Source organism: Eumetopias jubatus, unplaced genomic scaffold (assembly GCF_037043125.1).
Source record: "Eumetopias jubatus isolate StellerSeaLion01/CBP00866 unplaced genomic scaffold, mEumJub1_p1.0 scaffold_13, whole genome shotgun sequence".
Lineage (NCBI taxonomy): Eukaryota > Metazoa > Chordata > Mammalia > Carnivora > Otariidae > Eumetopias > Eumetopias jubatus.
This window is the reverse complement of record NW_028274819.1, coordinates 12,319,458-12,339,112: the sequence shown is the minus strand read 5'-3', so window position 1 is coordinate 12,339,112 and position 19,655 is coordinate 12,319,458. Positions and strand designations below refer to the sequence as shown.

The window sequence follows — 19,655 nt, the reverse complement described above, 5'->3', positions numbered from 1 at the left end:
TTTTTTTTTTTAATGAATTAAAGATACAGCTTCTATTTAGGTCTGGCAGAAAGCATGAAAGTGAAATGTTTATCACTAAAGCTTAAGAAATGCCTGTTTGATTTTTAGTTGAGCAGCAAGGATAATATGAGACTAAGGCCCTACTCTCTGATTCTGTCTCTGTGCTAATAGTGATTGCTTCTGTTCTTCCACTATATGCCGTGTGCTCTGCTAAGCACCATACAACACATGATCTCTGTATCCTTGCAGTAATGCTGTGAGACACTTACAGTTGTCTTCATTTTACAAATGAGAACTGTAGCTCATAGTATTTAAGCACATTTCCTGAGGTCACACTGCTCGTGAATGATAGACCCAGATTGGAATCCAGGTCTATTTCCATAGCCTGTGTTCTTAACTGTTTTATTATACTGCACCCCCCTTCCATATTCAGAATATTTGGTTTCCCTTTAGCACTTTTTTAAGGGGGCGGGGATGGGGGCAGAGGGAGAGGGAGAGAGAGAATCTCAAGCTAACTCCCCACTGAGCACGGAGCCTGATGTGGGGCTCTATCTCAGGACCCTGAGATCATGATCTGAGCCAAAATCAAGATTTGGACGCTTAACTGAGCCACCTCGGCGCCCCTCATTAAAACTTTTGACTTAGCAAAGGAACAAACTTTGAGGAAGTCTTCATTTTTATCTCTCTTTATTTTCTCTTACTGTGTTAGCACCACATTAAGTATCAGCATTTGCTGAAGAAGAAATACGTATGTCCTCATCCCTCCTGTGGGCGACTCTTCAGGCTCCAGAAGCAACTTCTACGACATGCCAAACATCATACAGGTACTTTCTGAAATAAAATGTTTTATCAAGTGTTAAATGCATTCTACTTTTAAATGTGTAGATTGGTAATATTTTTTTCTAATGTAAATCTTAAGAGTCTACAGTCAAGTGTGAGGGAAAGGTATGAAAATAAAATGTAATAAAACAAATTTTATAAGGGATGAACAAATGAGGGCTTTTTACTTTTATTCTTTGACTTTTATGACCAGGATAATTTTTTATTGAGCACATATCCTGTATCAACTGTTATTGCTTATCCATCCGTTCAGCATCACCAAGTTTGCTTGTATTATCCTTGTTTTACAGCTAAGAAACCAGAGGCTTTGCATATTACATAACTTGCCTTTGGTCACACTGCTAGTTTTTAGCAGAACCAGGATTTTCTGATTCCATTTCCAGGAGATACTTGCAGTAGCTCTTACGGACTAGAAGTGAGGAGTATGAAGAGAGAGCCTCAGTGATATAGAGGCTTGCCTGTTGGTTTATGGTAACTAGTAAGTAGCTCCTGGCACTTCTGTGCTGCTGCAGTTGTGAAAGCTAGCCACTGACCTCACGTGTCATCTCCTGTAGGAACTGTTGACTCAAAAAGAGAAACCTAATGTCTTCGTTATACATAATGTAGAATGATTTCAAATTCCATTCATTTGTAGCCACTGACAATCTCCATGCAGTTCAGCTCATGGGAACAAATGAAGCTGGGTATTAGAGCTAATTGAGTAGGTGCCAGACACTGGATTATTACACACCATCTTCCCAACAGTTGTAGGGGGTAAGACTAGGAATTCTGGTTGTCTCCTACGCAGGGTTACTTTTATTGTATGTGTGACTTAGGGAAGTTACTTCTCACTTTCCCTCATCTGAAAAAAGGGGATAATAATGTCGCCGATATTGTGGAGTTAGTGTAAGGTTAAAATGAGATCACATATAAAGTGCTGTTTGCTGCACGGGGTCTGGCACACAATGGACATTTCAGAGCACCAGGACTTGAGGTCAGGCCTGAATCACTGCTGAGTCTCCAGTCTCTGCATTGTACTGTGTGGCCTCGGGGAGAGAGCTGTCTCCACTCTGTTCCTTGCTGTGTGCTGCCTTTTCTCCACTCCTTCTCCCTGTTAATTATGTTTTATTCTCTACAAAGTAGTTTCTGACAACCAGCTTTAGCTAAATGTCATAGGCCTGCTATGACAAACTAGTGTTTTAGAAGTTCAGTCCATTCCAAATATTTACATCTGGTTAGTACAGTTTTATGATGTTATTGTAGTTCTCTTTTTCCAAATTAGTGCAGATTCCCTTTGAAGATGTGATTTATTTAAGCAAGTGGATGCCCCACCCAGGTTTGCCATGCAACGATGAAGCTAGAAAGGTGGACAAGACCTGGGAAACACTAAGAATTGTCCCTGGGTTAAAAGTGCATTTTTAGACCTTGCCTACTCAGCATGTAGAAGATAGGCCAGCAGGCACTGGTGTCACTTGAGCCGCTGTTAGAGATACCGCATCTCAAACTCTGTCTCACACCTGCTCAGCTAGCATCTGCATTTACTAAGATTCCCCCAATGATTCCTAAATGTATTCAAGCCTGGGACAAACTTGGCTCTTCTTCGACACTTGGCTTTAGAACTGTTTGGGATGGAATATAGAATTAAATTGCATATTGTTTGCCTTTTAACTTACCCTCATGTTTTCACTGAGACTTTTTGTAGCAATTTTAAGTGAAAGGCATAGAAAACAATAGTGGTCATTTATTCAAGAGATACAGAGCATCTCCTTATCTGCTTCTCTCCCAACCAAGTGATAAAGAAATAATTAAGTGCAATGCCCTTTAGATTCTACACCATGTTACCAAATACATCAAAAATCCTGTGAAATGTGGGGGGATTGTGAAATGAAAGAAAGGGAGGTAGTTGAATGGTGCAGAAGATGTGGGTGGGGTAGGAGAATAAGGTAAAGAATACAGGTACTGTTTGCATATGTTTGATAGCAGCAACTTGAACCTTCTGAGAGAAATTTAAATTGTTTATTTTGGGTAACAATTTTTAAACCTGAAACAGAAGATATGATTACCACTTTAATCGTGGATCACTTTTCTTCTAGGGAATACCAAATTCTGTGGTGGTGGTGGTGGTGGTGGTCTCAGTGCCAAATTCTTTATATATAAGCTTTCAGCTTTCACAACCAGAAAAAACTGTTTTAAAGAATAAAATCCAGGGAAAATGTTCTTTACTACTAAGCAATTTATCCAAGATCTGGATTACTGGGATTGAGATTGGGGTTCTAATTCTCATAGTCCCATTAGTTTTTGTTTTGCTTTGTTTAGTTTTTTTTTTAAAACGAGTCCTTATGCTACTGAGTGTATGGACTTTAAAAAAAAATTGAAAATGGTATATTTCTTTTTAAAATTTTGTTTATCCAAGGTGTTTTGTACATTGAAAACAGTATTGCTTTTATTGTAACTGACTTGACTGATTATCTGCTTACTTATTGTGAACTGGGAAAATTAAATACTTAGAAGGATTCTAAATGGAACACTAACCACATTATTTTTCTTTTTAGATCAAAGGGATTATATCTGTGAATATTGTGCTAGGGCCTTCAAGAGTTCTCACAATCTGGCAGTGCACCGAATGATTCACACTGGCGAGAAGCCATTACAGTGAGTGTTATTTACTGGTGGACATGTGGGAAAGCGCAGATCTCCCCTACTTGCTGGTTAGTCCCTGTGCAGACTTTTCAGTCGCCACTGCTATTGACTTTTACCAAATTAGAGTGATTATTGATTGGGGATGCTACTTAGTGAACTTTTTCTCATTCCCTCAGTTTTTTTAAACAAACGAAACAGATGAATTTTCCATCTGGTTAGCTTTTTCTCATTTTTCCCAAGAAGTGTGTTACTGACTATTGCCTATATATGTGACCTCTAAATTCTTGTCCTGACCCTGAAGAAGAGCCCTCTTCATTTCTCTTGTTTGATCATCCATTTCCTCTTCCACTCTTCCTAGATGCGAGATCTGTGGATTTACGTGTCGGCAGAAGGCATCCCTTAATTGGCACATGAAGAAGCATGATGCAGATTCCTTCTACCAGTTCTCTTGCAATATCTGTGGCAAAAAATTTGAGAAGAAGGACAGCGTAGTGGCACACAAAGCAAAAAGCCACCCTGAGGTGCTGATTGCCGAAGCTCTGGCTGCCAATGCAGGCGCCCTCATCACCAGCACAGATATCCTGGGCACTAACCCAGAGTCCCTAACACAACCTGCAGATGGGCAGGGTCTTCCTCTTCTTCCTGAGCCATTGGGAAACTCCACCTCTGGAGAGTGCCTCCTGCTAGAAGCTGAAGGGATGTCAAAGTCATACTGTAGTGGGACAGAACGGGTGAGCCTGATGGCTGATGGGAAGATCTTTGTGGGAAGTGGCAGCAGTGGGGGCACTGAAGGGCTGGTCATGAACTCGGATATACTCGGTGCTACCACAGAGGTTCTGATTGAAGATTCAGACTCTACTGGACCTTAGTGGAAGGGAAGACTTTGGGCACTGGGACAGCTCAGACTTTGTATTTAAAAGATAAAAAGGACAAAAAAAAATTTAAAGCATTTAAAATCTAGTAAAATAACTGAAGGGCCTGCTCTTTCCATTGTGGATCACAGCACACACACCTACACCCACCCTCTTCTCCCTCTATTGTCCCCTTTATAAAATTGATGTTGCCTTTACCAAAAAGGTAGGCAAAAAAGAAGCTCTTAAAGTGAGAGTTATCCTCCTACTCAGTTCCAGCCAGGCAGACTTCCTGCTCACCGGCAGATCCCTTCTTAAACCTGTAACTCTGATGTGCTCTGGATCAGCTTTTAACTCTTGATAGTATATTACTGTCCTCTAAACCCCTTCTCCTTCACTGCTGCCCTATGGTTCTGGCTTCTACCCACTGCAGCACACTTATCCCCAAAGTATCATACAGTTCTAATCTCTGGAGGCTGGCAGCTTGACTTGGCACTTTAGGCCCCTTAGGGTGAGCTGTTAAAACAGCACACCTCTCTCACTCAAGCCCATTCCCTCCATTCCCCGCTGGGTTTTGGAAAGGAAGGATTCACGGGGACAACCTCCCTCCTCTGTGACCCCAGCACTTCAATCCCCTTCCAACACCTCCATCTGGTTCTCAGTGGTGCTCACTAGCTTGGAAGCAGGCTCCCAACTTGGGGGGGGGCGGTGCTGCCCTCTACATGGTTTCTCTGACCATAAGGGAGGGCTCTGTATCAGTGAGAAAAGTCCCAGACTAATGGCAGAAATTTGCACTTTGAACATGTGTGTTTTTGTGTTGTGGAACCTGAGATTCCTTATTTATTAACGGAAAGTCTGATATTTTTGGGGGGGGGTCTTCGTTGCTATATTTTGTGGGGCTGGGAGAGATTAGGTTATTCTGACATGGGGTCCTTTCCATAAGAGGTACTTTTGAAGGCAAGATATAGGGTTGAAGAAGCACAGCCAGCCTCTAAAATCATAGCTCTCCAGTGGCCTTTAAAGAAAGCTGGTCCTCAGCACTAACAAAATCACTACAGTAGCCTAGTGCTTTTTCAGAAGAAGCCTTTTTAGGGAAGGATGTTAGGTTTTTGGTAACTAGTGCTCTTTCAGTTTTTAGAGCATTGCGATTTAGGAATTTTGAGGGGATGAGAGAAGGGTTGTTCAGGGTCTGAATTACAGATAAAAAGATTTTCTCTTGTGAATTTATTTTCTTTTTTTATCCCCATCAATTCTTTCTATACACCTTCCTATTGGCCCAATTCTGGCCCCTTGCTTTGTTTTTGGTTTTGCTTTGCTTTATCATTGTTTCATTCCAGCTCCCAATTAGTGAAGGACACTACCATTAGTGAAGAGATAGTCTATGACTCGTACAGTTTGAAGTCAAAGAAAATTACTCTGTTTTGTTTCCCTTTTATAAAAGTAACACTTCAGAAGAGGAAAGCTTCCATAGACAATAATCTATAATAATGGCTTTGGCTTTCACCTAAAATTCTGGGAATAACCGCTTCCATTGAGATAGGGATTTTCTTGGGGTGGATTGCCTATTACTGGCCATGGGAGAGGCAGGAGGTGTTTTTGTACGTTTATAGCTCCCAGAAGACTAAAAACCTATTTTGGCTCATTTTTAGAGAATTAGAAGGGCAGTATCTCTCCTTCTGTGTACCTCACAAGCTGGAATTAAAGGCTCTCCCTATTCATTGTTTGTCAGAAATGTGTGATGGCTGCTGGAAAAGAATGAAGTTTTGCTGAGAGCAAAATAAGGAACAGCTTGTTTTTCACAAACACTAAAACTATAAAGTTTATCAGTTTTCTCTTTGATTTATTTTTTTCCCAAAAAGAGGGGTAACAATGTCATCTCTGAAAGAGGCTTACTTTACACCCACTGATGTCAGTGGTTGGGATGCCAGGGAATAGGGAGTCAGACACCTACAGAGAATAGACTTAAATGCACTATTGTTTCTTTTCAGAGTGTTGCAGATTTGCCATCCCTCCAGTGTGGGGGTAGAAAATGGAATAAGGATAGAAGGGATATAGAATATGCTTTCCTGCCCACAGTAAGGATTTGGAATTGACTTGGTATGTTGAGTACATTTGAAAATACTATCAGGTTGATTGGGTGGGTTTACAACAAAGTTGTTCCACTCCCATTATAAGTCCATTTTGTACTTTTTCACTAGCTCGCATCTGTACCCCACACTATTACCTTTTGTCTTTGTCACATTTATCTTCTCCTTTGTCTCTGTAAGTTGTTTTTGCAGTGGTTAGTCATCAGATATTTTAACCACCTACACAGAAGCAAACTGCATAAAAAAACTTGATGAGATTGAGGGAAAATACGTTCTTCCCTATACCACACTCCTCCCCACCAAAGCAACAAGTTAGTTCTAATAATTAGAAATTTTCTGTTCTTCCTCCTTTTGTTTTTTGACCTCTTTATAGGTACCACTTGCCTACCGTTTCCTTCAATAAATTATTATAGCAGTTTGCAATCAATCTTCAAATATTCTCCATGGACTTTATCTTTTTTCCTTTTGATAAAGGGATGGTAGCACAATAAGAGTGGTGTAAGTAAGCCGTCTTTAACTAGGCCCTCTTCCCTTTCCCTGTCTGCTTCTCATGCTGTTTACTTCTGTGTCCTTCCAAGGAGCCCTTTTAGTCTTAAAATTCTGCATTTTGTACTCTTAATCAAATTGGGTTACCTTTTTAATAACTCTTCCCATTGCACATTCTCCAATTTGAATTGGCAGTTCAAAATTCTGAAAAGGTAGTTTGAGATACAAGTATTATTTCTGGGAGATGCGCTTTCCCCTAGTCTCTGGTTGCCCAGGGTTACTTGCATAATTGAGACTTACTGTGCTCCAGAGAGTTTGGATAAACACTGGCCAGGATTACTGGAAGTTAAAAAGGAATTCAGGTATGGAAAGCCTCTACATAGAGCACTTGAACCTCCTTTGTACCTGTTGGAAAAAATACAAAGAGTGTACTAAACCCAGCTAAGGTTATTACAGTCTGGTTGTTTGAAGTACCATTTTTCCCTCCTTCTTTTTCCCACTTTCCAATGTACTCAAGAAAATTGAAAAATTGTAATGGATCAATTTAAAATATTTTTATTTCCTAAAAGCCTTTTTTGCCTGTTATAATGTGCAGGACCCTTCTCCTTTGATGGGAGAGACAGGTAGTTACCTGAATCTAGGTTGAAAAGGTTATGTAAAAAGAAATTATAATAAAAGGGATACTCTGCTTTTCAAATCCTTGTTTTCTCTTAATCTAGGTAAGGCATATCCAAAATAAATATGTAAAGAAGAAAAATAAAAGTTGTCTTCATGGAAGCAACTTGTCTTCCTTGATTGTACTGAGTTACAGTTATCCTAAGGGTTAAAACGATTGCTGCTGAGAATCCAGTGCCCCCAGTGCAGGGTTTATGTGGCAGGTACTATTGCTTCTCTCCGGCAGAGTCAGTTCACTTCTGACTCTTTCGTTCTTGATCTCTAATGCTGAGTTGCCATAGGATTCTTTGATCAGCTGGCCAACTTGGAAACTCCTCCAGTGTTTTGACAGAGTTACAGAAAAGATGGCCTTATTAATCTAGTAGAAAGAACGTTAAGGATGCTATGAGGTTTATGGTAGTCTGATAATGACAGAACCTTGATAGCATTTAATATCAGTGCTTTTTCATAAAACTCAGTGTCCACAATGAGTACTAACTTAAAAAAAAAGATAAAAATAGAATCCTCCTACCTTCTTAAAAGGCCTACTGTGAGTGCCAGTCTCAGTTTTCCTCCTCTCCACCCCTTGTTTATTGTTTCCCTATGGAAGTTTGCACCTGAAAAGGCATGTGTTTCGATTTAGAGATGATGTCTATGGTATGAAATAGTGAAAGTTAATTGATTTGGGGATGACACTTGCAGCTCTTGCTCAGGGAGCATTATCTAACCTACAGAGTTAAGTTAGATGCAATAGAAGAGAACTCTGCACATGCTTTTAAACTCTTTTGTCCTCATTTCAAAGCCCAGCTCATTCTCGTATTTTGTTAAGAAGCAATGTGGTATGACTGGGATAAGGAAGAAAAAGGAAAGCATGTTGTCACTTGAGACTGCCGTAGAAATGTTTCCCAGTCAGGGTTGGGTGTTTCCTGTCCTTTGGAAGAGAACAGGCCTGAACAGTACCTTCCTCATCCTGTAGCTGCAAGGAAGGCACCATGATCAAGGTTAGAGATGACTTACTTTGCTGATTTTTAGTTGAGTGTAAATGAAACTAACTTTAAATACACAATGAAAAGATGCTATATTTTTAAAGGACCTATTTTGCATAAATTTTGTTTCTTGAACAAAATGTGAAAATCCTACAGAATGAAATTGCAAAGTCAATGGGAGAATCAGAGACCTAATTTAAGTTTTGTGCCTGCTTGCTGGGTTTTGTGCACATTATTTAGTTTCGTTAAGCCTCAGTTTCTTAATGTAAAATGAAAATAATATTTATCTCATAGAACTATTCTAAAACTCAAATAAAGGCTTTAAAGCCTTTCACACAGTGTCTGGCCCAGAGTAGCTAGGCTTAATCAGTGGCAGCTGTATTGATGATAATAACATAATATTATTGAATACTTTACTAGGCCAAAAAAGGAGAGAGAAAGAAAGAAGAGGACATGGGGAGTGCAAGGGAGGGTGATAACAAAATGTGTATGTAAAGTAGATCACATTAGGCAGGGGTGTCATGAGGATTAGTGTGATAGTGACCTTGTTGCTAAGTGCAAAAGCAAAACAATGACATAAAAACAAGTAGGCTCAGCACTGAGTGGAGGAGAGGGATGGAGGCAGACACTGCAGGAAAAAAAGCTGATTAAAAAGGGGCCTTTGATTCCACAGGCACAAAAATCCACAGCCAGGAATTTGCTGCCACCTCTGAGTCAGGCAGGGGCGTGGGGGTGGGGTGCACAATCCCATTAGTAGAGAATGCCCAGTGGATTTAGTCTGAGAGTCACATTTCTTATTTGGACCAGTGTAGACAGTAGCAAACCCAGCTCACTTGTTTCCTGGGACAGTTGAGTTAGGGGATGGCTTTTGCAGAGCACTCACCGCTGACCCCTCACCGCCGGGACCTCTGTAGCCGCTCTATCTGGCTAGCAAGGAAGATTCGTTCAGACCTGACTGCTCTTTTGGAATCTTATGTAAGTTGCCTGATTTGCTGTTGTCTGTTTTCGCTTCATCTCTTCTGATGCAGCCCCTTCCTATCATGTTCCAGCTCCCAATACCAATCATTGAAGGCCCTAATCATATAGTCATTCATAGATTGGGCACCTATTATTTGACATGGTTCCTTACCTTAAGGAAACTCCTGTGCCCTTATTTTTTTCTCTAGGCTGTTTAGGAGACCTGATCTATGAATAAGAAAAATAGACATAGGCTTCTGAGTGGGATTGGCTGCATGTCATGGAGGCTGTTCCTAATTTGCTTACAATCTGAATTCTACCAGAATAGATTAACCATGTGCCCTCTAAGTGTGGGTTCTTCATTCACATTGTTCTGAATTTTTGAGCAGCATAAACCCAAAGAATTTCTTCTGTACAGTATTAGCCACCCACTTTTTCATTACATATATCAAGTTTCTGTGTGTCTAAATAGAATGGTCACCTACACTATCAAAAGGATTCCCTAGAAGATTCATTGGGTACTTAGGGAAGTGTCAGAGGAACTAACCATGGAGTTCCAGATTGGTTTTCTGATAGAGGGAGATCACCATCAGTCTCCACCTAAGGCTTACTATTATAGAAACACTGAAGGAGAGTTCTAAATTTAAGTTCTCTGAGAATTGGTTTATCTTTGTACAGCCTCACCAGTTAGAAATCAGACTCTTTAGTGCCTTTTTTTATTTTTTAATTTTTATTTAACTAATTCCCACTGAATTCTCTAAAGGATTGTCCTCACCATTGAGAGTGGATAATGAAGGAGAGGGGGTTAGAAAAATGCTGCATTGGGTTAATTCTAGGACTTCCTAAGGTCTGGTCAGTGTCTTCAAGTATGTTTAAAATACTTAAAACTCCAGTATGATTCAGGTACTCCAGTTTCCAGGAGGGAGTTCAAAGTGGGAAGGAAAAATTGTAGACTAGTGTTTTTCAACCTTTAGAATCTAATGAAAGCTGCAGATTCTCCCACAAAAGTGACTAGGTAGTCAAAGCAGTATGTATCATTTCAGAGAGAATAAGGTCTTCCTAAAGTCTAGTCATTTTTATTTTCTTTACAATTTGGATCCTTGACAAGGAAGGTGAATAAGACTTTACATGAGATTTAGGGATTAAATGAGAATTTTGGGATAATTACAGAAGATGTGATGTTTTTATGTATCCTTGGCCAGATGAAGCATCAGGGCCTGAACGAGAACATAAACCTGGACTCTGTGGATGGTGTGCCATTGGCAAGCACTGATCAGTGGAGTGAGCTGACTGAGGCAGAGCGACTCCAAGAGAACCTCCAAGCTTACCGTGCCTTCCATGTTATGTTGGGCAGGCTTTTAGAAGACCAGCAGGTGCATTTAACTCCAGCTGAAGGGGATTTCCATCAAGCAATACATACCATTCTACTCCAAGTTGCTGCCTTTGCTTACCAGCTGGAGGAACTAATGATGTTCCTGGAACACAAGATCCCCCCCAACGAGGCTGATGGGATGCCCATCATTGGTGGAGATGGTGGTCTCTTTGAGAAGAAGCTATGGGGCCTAAAGGTGTTGCGAGAGCTTTCACAGTGGACAGTGAGGTCCATCCATGACCTTCGAGTCATTTCTCATCAGACTGGGATTCCAATGCATGGGAGCCATTATATTGCTAATGACAAGAAAATATAACAGTTATCCCTCCTCTCTCTCCCTCCTTCCTTTTCTAATGGAATATACACAGGCCTGAGGCCTCACTTTCCCATTCTTAAGTTTTGAAAGGTTGAAAGTTTCTAACCTTTGAGACCATAGGCATTTTCATCATCAAGTAGGGTTGGCGACATGGACAATTGGGCGTGCGTGTGGGGGGGCAAGGGCAGCATCCTTCCACCTTAGTGCTCTAACCTTTTCTACCCACTAAGTTAAGTTTACAAGGATTTAACAGTCTGACAGGATAAATAATATGTTTAACTTTAGTCCTAGATGACTTTTCTGGGAAGATTGAAGCTTAATTAAAAATCCTGGACTCTAGCCAATTCAAACTCTTGGATAATAAAAATACTAACATTTATTGAGTATCTACTATATTGTAGTGGTATGCCAGGGGCTCTGTGTATATTATAATCTTCACAACAACCCTGTTGAGGGAGGTAGTGTTATTCCCATCTGGCAGATGAGAAAAATTATAACTTGGTCAAGGTTACCCAGCTAGCAAATGGCACACTTAAGTTTGAACCCAGATATTTCTCATCCCAAAGGCTATGTGTCCTTCACTTCAGAGGCCTGATTATGACCCTTTATCACTGCACCTCTTTGCCACGGGGTTGGAAAATACATTCAAGTATTCTATCCTCAGCACTGGAAAACAATCCCCATTATATGTCCTGATAGGTCAGTGACATAATTGTGTTAAAGAGGCAGTATTTGTTGCCCACGCTTGGCAAAGACGAGAGCAGTGGAGATGTTAAGATTCTGTTTGGGGAAAAGAGTAGGCTCACCAGACTTCTGAAATTAGGAAACTGAGGATGTGCAGTAATACAGCCTGCTTTATAAAGTATCCACAAATGTTTTGGGTTAGGCACAGCTCATAGCAGCCTACCTCACGTTTACTGTGATCAGCAGTGTAGCGATACAGGCACTGTAAGCAAGCATTCATGGACAATGGTTGGAATAGTACTCAGGTTAAAATGTCACAAACTCCTTTACCACACATTCTCTGGACTTAGTCATGAGGAGAGGGTGAGGCCCACTCTGTTCCCCGCGGGAATGCCAGCGATTCTGAAACAATATAGAGCACAGCTTCCATGCTTCACAACAGAGGGGCAGGATGCCCTGTTTAATGTTCTTGAGAGAAACAGTGTGAAAGACAACTGGTAAATGTGGGCATTAATGGAAAGGTCATTTGTGGTCATGCCTGTGAAACTAGTGGTGCAATGTAAATTCAAAAGTTCTCAGGTATAATGTTACTTCACACTACCAGTTAAACCCACCATCTCGGATGTGGGACCCAAATCAATTTAGTTTACTTATTTGAAGCTCCTGTGCTCTTAAGTGAACCATGAGTCAGAGGGGGCTAGCACACATAGGTTGCATGAGATGGGATGGGGTGACCTAGCTCGTGTCTTTTTCCCACAAGGGTTTGTGTCCAAAACTCCCCGAGGTCAGTGTTAGGAGGATTCTGGGTTGGGCACCGTGGCAAAACAGGACATAAGGCCCTGCTCTGTAGTCTGCATTTGTGGGAATGAGCTTGTATGCGTAGAAAACATCAATAATGGTTGGAATTGGGAGGGAGGCACAGGTTTAAGTGTTAGGGTGTTAAAAGGAGCTCAGCAAGGGCCCGAAATCCCTTTCTGGAGGAGGGCAGAGTTCAGTTGTGTCTCAGAGGTTGTCTGAGTACCAAATGAGAAAGATGTGACTACAAATTCTTAGTGGGGAATGACTGATTACAGACTTGCGGAATCTGAAAGGAGTGACCCCTCTCCGAGGGTTTGTCCTTATATTCAGCAGATGTGGCAGAGCAGATGTCAGCAGAAGTTTCAAAAGTCAATGGAACATGGCTTAAGCCCTGAGTTACATGTGAAGGAGTATTTATATATATAAGAGGCATATTTAAAGTGGCAGAGGGTCCAGAAGAGGTACAAGTACTAACTATTGAATGGGAGGAAATAGGAAGCTCTAGAAGTCTCGATTAGGTCACAAGCAGCAAGTCTCGAGAGTGTACTCCCAGCGTTGGGCTAAGAGTTCCGTACCAGTTTCTTCTTCAAAAAAACTTGCAATATGCCTCAAAAGAAGTATAGAGAAAATCCTTAGAAAAGTGTAGATAAAATAAGGGAGAAGTGAGCACTTAACTTTAAAAACAAAGTCATAAACGTGAATGGATCTAAATGTGTAGACTGCATCATGCTTATCTGAAATGGACAACACCGTGAAGAAGGGACCAACAATAGGTCCATGTTCTAGGTGTGTGTCTTAAATACAGATAGGAATAATGGCAACACTGTGGAAGTATGGTTTCTTTAAGGATCCAGAACCGAAAAGAGATTTTTGGCCTTTAGATTTTAGTTTCCTTATTCCTTAGATCTATATATGGATCGGATCTCTGGGGAATCATATTTTTATATATGTGTAAACTATATTACATAATACATAAATATAAAATTTATATATAATGTATAACATGTAACTATATAGTGATATATATGTTATATGTGTGTGTGTGTAATAATAAAAAGGCATGAATGTAGTTCCTAACCCCTAACTTGTATTTTGTAAAGAGTATTCCCACAGCCTGTAGAAGTCCTCTGCGGGAGAGAGATTCTGTTTTCTTGAATCTGTTAAGGAATTGCATATATGAGAGAAGATAAACTCTTTTTACATTGATTTGAGAAGGTGATTTGGAAAAAATTTGCAAATTGGCACAAACTCATAGGCCAAGCATCGAATAAAATTAGCTTTGAAATGGGTCTGAGGGAATTGAGAGTTTTTAATAAAGTCATAGCCTTGGTATTGCTGTCATTCCAGCCTGCTGTGGATTAAAGCCCAATGGATGACTCGTTCTTGTGACCACTGGTCAAACAAGCAGAGGACCAGTAAATATTTTAGGGAGACCTATCTCAGAAGTGGTTTAGAATGACTGAATCCTTAGCTCCGCAAGTAGCTGAGCACCTTCTCTATATTAATACTAAGGAGTAAAATAGAAATGCAGGAAGCAAAGGGGCTTTCACCATGATGAGAAAGGGACTGGTGAAGAGAAAAGGGGGAAAAAAGGAGTTTGGATATTACTTCGATTGACTTACGGTGTGTGTGCATGTGGGTTAGTCTCTAGACAGTGTTTAGGCCAGGGCATTTAAAAAGAATGGTTTGGCCTCCTGCTTCGTCCCACCCAAGAATGAACCCTCTGAATGTTGGTACGTTGAAAAAATGAAAATGATAAAAATGTCATCTTTCCATTCAAAAGTTTCTATAGAGCTCTAAAGTCTACAGATAAAGACAGTAAAAATATAATTTGATCTTTTGGTGAAATGTGTGTGGGGTGTGCAGTAACATCCATGTGCATGTGATTCTTACATTACTTGGATCCATCTATTTTTGGCAGATAGAAAATAAAGATCCAAGAACGGCTAACAATAAAGATCTCGCCTCAGCAGGACCATGAGTTGCTTCTTTTATTTCTGTATCTTTGGATGAGCAAGAAGAATTTCAAGTGATTTCAACATTGGATGAAATGTAATCCTCCCAGCCAGGGCCATGCTCAGTCAAGCGTGCCAGGTAAATCACCATGATGCCAGGCCACTGGGATAAACTCCCAAGGCCAGTCTACCCAGAAAAGGTAGATTGCCCCATACCTATCAGCTAGCCTGCAGATGAGGCAAATTTCCTTTCGTATGGTTAAATTTCAAGTATTTTGAACCCCAGGCAAACTTGAAGGACAGAGAAGAACCCCAATTAGCCCATTTCTAGTCTAGTTTGAAGGTAGAAACTAAGTTGGGAAAGATAAAAATTACCAAGAGGTGCTGTACTTTTATCCTCATGTTCAAGGTAGTATGAGTACTGCATTTACTTATGTCAGATATTATCCTTTATCTTCTGAGAGACCATCTCATAAGTGAGGGAAGTGAGAATGCGCATTAGCTTGCCCAAGTCCCTCTCCTAGTACCTGACAGGTTTGGAGTTTTAGTTCTGGCTCCCAGACTCACTACACCCCACTGCCATGGGCCACCTAGCAATTGAGATCATTTTATGTTGGAATCCGTTCTCGATCTCTGTAATTCACTTTCCTTGGATCAAGCCACTGTAAACTTGTGCCAAATCCTGCTCTGTGACAAACCTGGTAAGTTTCCAAACTTTTGAGACAAGTCACCTTTTCTGAGCTTCCTCATTTATGAAATGGAAATGACAACTTCACAGGTTGATTGATGGTTTAGACAAGTATCTGAAAGTACTTGTGAATGACATACAAACATAGAGAATACAAGTAAAAAATGGCTCAAATAGCTTGGATTCATGGAAGGCCTTCAGCTGAGGAGAGAACTCTGTTAAGGATCTCAGAGAAATACCAGTTGCTCCTCATGATCCCATCTGGTCACAGCCTAGACGTCACCCTGTTGTGCCTGTGAGCCTTTGGCCACTAGAGGCCAAGCCAGTCTTAACAGGGAGCTGCCAGGAATCCTGCACCTCCCTGAGAGCTGAGACCAGCTGTTCTCTACACCCAAAAGGTGCCATTCACAGTAATCGGGGTCAGACAAGGCTCCCCCTGGCAGACGCTGCCCAGGGTGTGTTAAAGCACACCTTTAGACTTAGAGTCCCCTGCCATATATCGCGCGCACCCTCCAGGGCCAGAGAGGTTCAGTAATCTGCCTCAGGTGTCCCCACTAGAAAGTAGAAGAATTAGAACTACAACTTAGTCTTCCTGCTTCTCCATTAGACCAACCTCATCCTAGGAGACATCTGGTGTTTCTGCATCATTTTCACTCCCTTGCATCCAGCACTTTCTGGCAACCCTTCCTTTAACAAACCTTGGAAACTCTGGGAACAGCAACTCATAACCCAGACTCCTCTGGCCACCCCGGCTGCCACCTCCACTATCATCTGGTGGTCCTAATATATCATCGCTCCCCTGATATGGGAAAAGTGGGACCCAGTCGAGGTAATGATTAAATATGCTAATCCTTCCAGGATAAGTGACATTCAAACAAGGGATCCAGGGAAGCTTTTTAAAAATACATTTCTGAGGCAGGTGTCTATCTTTAAGTCAGACCAGTCCTATGCCATACCACTAGGTAAACGTTTTGGACTGCTTTCTCTTTCAATTATCCCTGGCTCTTATCCCCAAATCTTGGGGTGGAGGGAGATTTGGAGGTTACACAGAGAACTTAGCAGGCCACTAAAAAAATTGACCAACCTGGTTCTAAGCTCCAAAGCTCAGGCTTTGAGCAGTTTTCCTGCCCTGCTCCAACCAAATTCAACAACAGTACATATTGATACCTCCTTTGGACCAGTAATGAGGATACAGAAAAGACCATTAATGATAGTAGCAAACACTTACTCAGTGTTCATTTTACTCTGTGCCGGTCATCATTCTGCTTTACATGCATTAACTCCTTTATTCCTCACAAAAACTCTATGAGGTGGGTACTATGGCAGGCCACCCCAAAATGTGCTGCTTTGGCATGTTGATAAGTTACTTAAAAAGCCAGTGCAAAAAGGATGCTCTGCCCCCCCCACCCACTTTGTCCCCTGAAAGCAAAAACATCTCCATGGGAGAGTACCCCCCCTGTACCAGGGGCGGGACCTCCCCATCACCAGAGAGAGAACTGAGGGCTGAGAAGGCTGTTTAAACAAACCTTGTTACTTCACTCATTTACTACCCCAAGCCCAGACCCCTGGGTCTTGTCAATTCCTCATGGATGTGTTTGTCTAAAAGGTGTAAAATGTGCCTGCTCCGGTCACTTCTTTGGGTCTCATATTTTCATATGAGTATGTACGAAATTAAATTTGCTTTTCTCTTCTTAATCCATCTTCTGTCAATTTAATTATTAGACCAGCCAATGAACCTAGAGGGGAAGAAAGAAGTTTTCTGCCCCTACAGTATGAATTCTTATTGTACAATTGAAGAAAGAGGCACAGACAGCAGGTGGCTCCCTGCCCTGAAAGCACTTCAGGCGGGGACAGCTCTGAGAAAGACAACAGGTATACAGCCAATGGGGACAGAAGTCAGGGTGCAGCTGATTGCACCAGGATGTGAAAGAAGAGCTGCGGGAGCCCCAAGGAGGGGAGGAAGGAATGGAGAGAACTTCTCCAAACAGGCACTTTGGGAGCTAGACTTTGAAAAATGACTAGGGTTTTGGCCTCGGGGGAAAAAATGAGAAGTGGGCAAGAACATTTTGGAGAAGGACCAGCAAACGGTCAATGCTCGGCTGCCGGCAGGCATGAGGCATGTTTGCGAATGTTCACCGGGACTGAGCGCGGGGTTCTCCAAGAGCCACAGGAGGAGATGAGACAGGAGGAGTGAGGGGCAGGTACCTTCAGGAGAGACTCTCTTTGTTTTAGAAAAACAATTCAGATGGTTCTGTGAGAGCTGTCCTGGACGTGGAAGTGGCCTGGGGTAGAGAGAGCCATTAAGAAGATGCTGCTATTCTCAAGGTAGTATATGTTTCAGCTATTCGTGGAAAAGGTTGCGGCACTAGGATACAGAGGTGAACACAACATAATCCTTGATCTTTTAAAATTTGAATTCTGGTGGGGGAAGACAGGCAACACATAATAATACAATTTAGAGAGGGATAAGAACTATGTAGGAAATCAAAAAGGTGCAATTATAAAAGTACCAAGAGAAGGGGTCACGATGGGCTTTCTCAAGTGGTTATTTCCCCCGGAAATCTGAATGATGAGGAGTCAGCCCCCAAACACCCTGACAGCAAGTACCAGGGGCACAGGGAACTAGTGAGTGCAAAGCCTGAGGCAGGACTGAGTTTCCTGTTCTCTTGGAACTGAAAGGAGGCCAACAGCAGCTGAAACCAGGAGGGGCAGGGGAACGATGCGAGCGCCAAGGCCCTCGGCCAAAGACCAGGAGAAACACACCTGTGGTTAAGCAGGTGCTTTATTCCTTGTTACAGCGAGGAAGAATGAACACCATGGGAAACTATGGGGTGTCTCAGTAAGAGAGTGTTGGAACTTACTGTAGAATGAGGCTTCCGCTGGGTGCCTCTGGGGAGGGCCTGGGAAGGCAGAGGTTCGCTCCTGCTTGGACACTGTCAGAAAGGGAGGGCAATTCTATGATTGGGGATTTTCTGGGCACCACAGGGACTGTGCTTTTGTCTGTGATTAGACAAAATTAGGAAGTGGGCTGTTTGTTTCACTTATCATGGTCTCAGGATAGCTTTCCGTGAGGTAATGGTTCTATGAGGTTTAGATCGGACCAGCTTGTGACGCTACTGCAATCGAGCTGCGCACCTCGGATCAACGCTGCACATCAGCGCCTGTTTTCTCGCTCACGAGCGGGAAGAGTCTGTGTGGAAAGGGATCTGGGTGTTGTTTTAACTGCTGAACACAGACAAGTGTACAACCAACTCTGACAGCAGCCAGTATGGGGTTGATGTTTCCACCCAGATAAAAATGAACCCAATCATAGAATTGCCCCTGCTTTCCCACAGCACCCAATTCAGAGCAAAACTATACTTCGCTGTATCCTTCTCCAAACTAACCCAAGTCCAAAGCCTATAATGAATCCCTGCTTACACTTCCTTACTGAGGTGCCCCAAAGTTCCCCATGATATGCTGCCATCTCCCTCACTGCAACAAGCCAATAAACCCATCTTTGACTGCAGGTGTGTTGTCCTAGGAGTCTGGCTAAAGGGTACCAATACTGCAAAGAGAAATCACTGGAAATGTTTAAGCCAGTAAGTGACATAAGGCTTACATTTTTAAAATGAGCACTCAAGCTCCTATGAGCACGTGGGTTTATGGGGGCAAGAGTGGATGCAAAAAAAAAAAAAAAAATCCTGATGATGGAGAACCTAAATTAAAAGTGACAGGGGATGGAGAAAAGGGGCCAGCTCTGATAATCATGGCAGAGGAGTTAGCACAGGAAGCTGGGGAGAAGGACACTGAGCTTTAGGAAGAGGGAAGAAGCGCAGAGTACCCTCTCCCAAGTAGGAGAGTGAACAAATTAGGCAGGAAACATGGAAGGGGCAACAGATATTGTGGGTAGCATAGGAGAGCACAAGTCTGGTTTTTATTTATTTTTTTAAGACTTTATTTATTTGACAGAGAGACACAGCAAGAGAGGGAACACGAGCAGGGGGAGTTGGAGAGGGAGAGGGAGGTTTCCTGCGGAGCAAGGAGCCCAGTTGGGGCTCGATCCCAGGACCCGGGGATCATGACCTGAGCCGAAGGCAGACGCTTAACGACTGAGCCACCCAGGCGCCCCTCAAGTCTGGTTTTTAAATATGTTGAGTTTGAATGTGGAACATAGCAGTCACGGAAGGAGTGGGGAGGTGAGTACTGAGGAATGAAGCTGGATAGGAAGGTGAGGGCTCCGCCACAGGGGCCTGGAACATCATGCTAAGGAATTTAGATTCATTCCGTAGGCAATGAGGAACCATTCAAGGTTTTATATCAGTGACCCTCTTAAAGTTAGCATGAACAGGACCAAGACCAGAAGGAAGGAAAAATCACCAT

At 42.1% G+C, this 19,655-nt stretch overlaps 2 protein-coding genes across 3 annotated transcripts in view; both read left to right on the top strand.

Annotated features, from left to right (window-relative positions):
* The window catches only part of ZFP91 (ZFP91 zinc finger protein, atypical E3 ubiquitin ligase), a 41,672-nt gene extending 34,840 nt beyond the window's left edge, over window positions 1–6,832 (top strand). For both annotated transcript variants that reach the window (XM_028111392.2, XM_028111391.2), the window contains exons 9-11: window positions 710–824; window positions 3,372–3,471; window positions 3,818–6,832. In XM_028111392.2, the coding sequence (XP_027967193.1) occupies window positions 710–824; window positions 3,372–3,471; window positions 3,818–4,328 (726 nt within the window). In that variant the 3' untranslated portion in view covers window positions 4,329–6,832. The remainder of the gene's footprint in view (window positions 1–709; window positions 825–3,371; window positions 3,472–3,817) is intronic.
* A 930-nt stretch (window positions 6,833–7,762) lies between these two features.
* CNTF (ciliary neurotrophic factor) lies at window positions 7,763–14,625 on the top strand. The gene is made up of 2 exons (XM_028111393.2): window positions 7,763–9,498; window positions 10,683–14,625. The coding sequence occupies exons 1-2, from the start codon at window positions 9,385–9,387 to the stop codon at window positions 11,166–11,168; spliced, it is 600 nt and encodes a 199-aa protein (XP_027967194.1). The 5' UTR covers window positions 7,763–9,384; the 3' UTR covers window positions 11,169–14,625.
* Window positions 14,626–19,655: the final 5,030 nt, after the last annotated feature.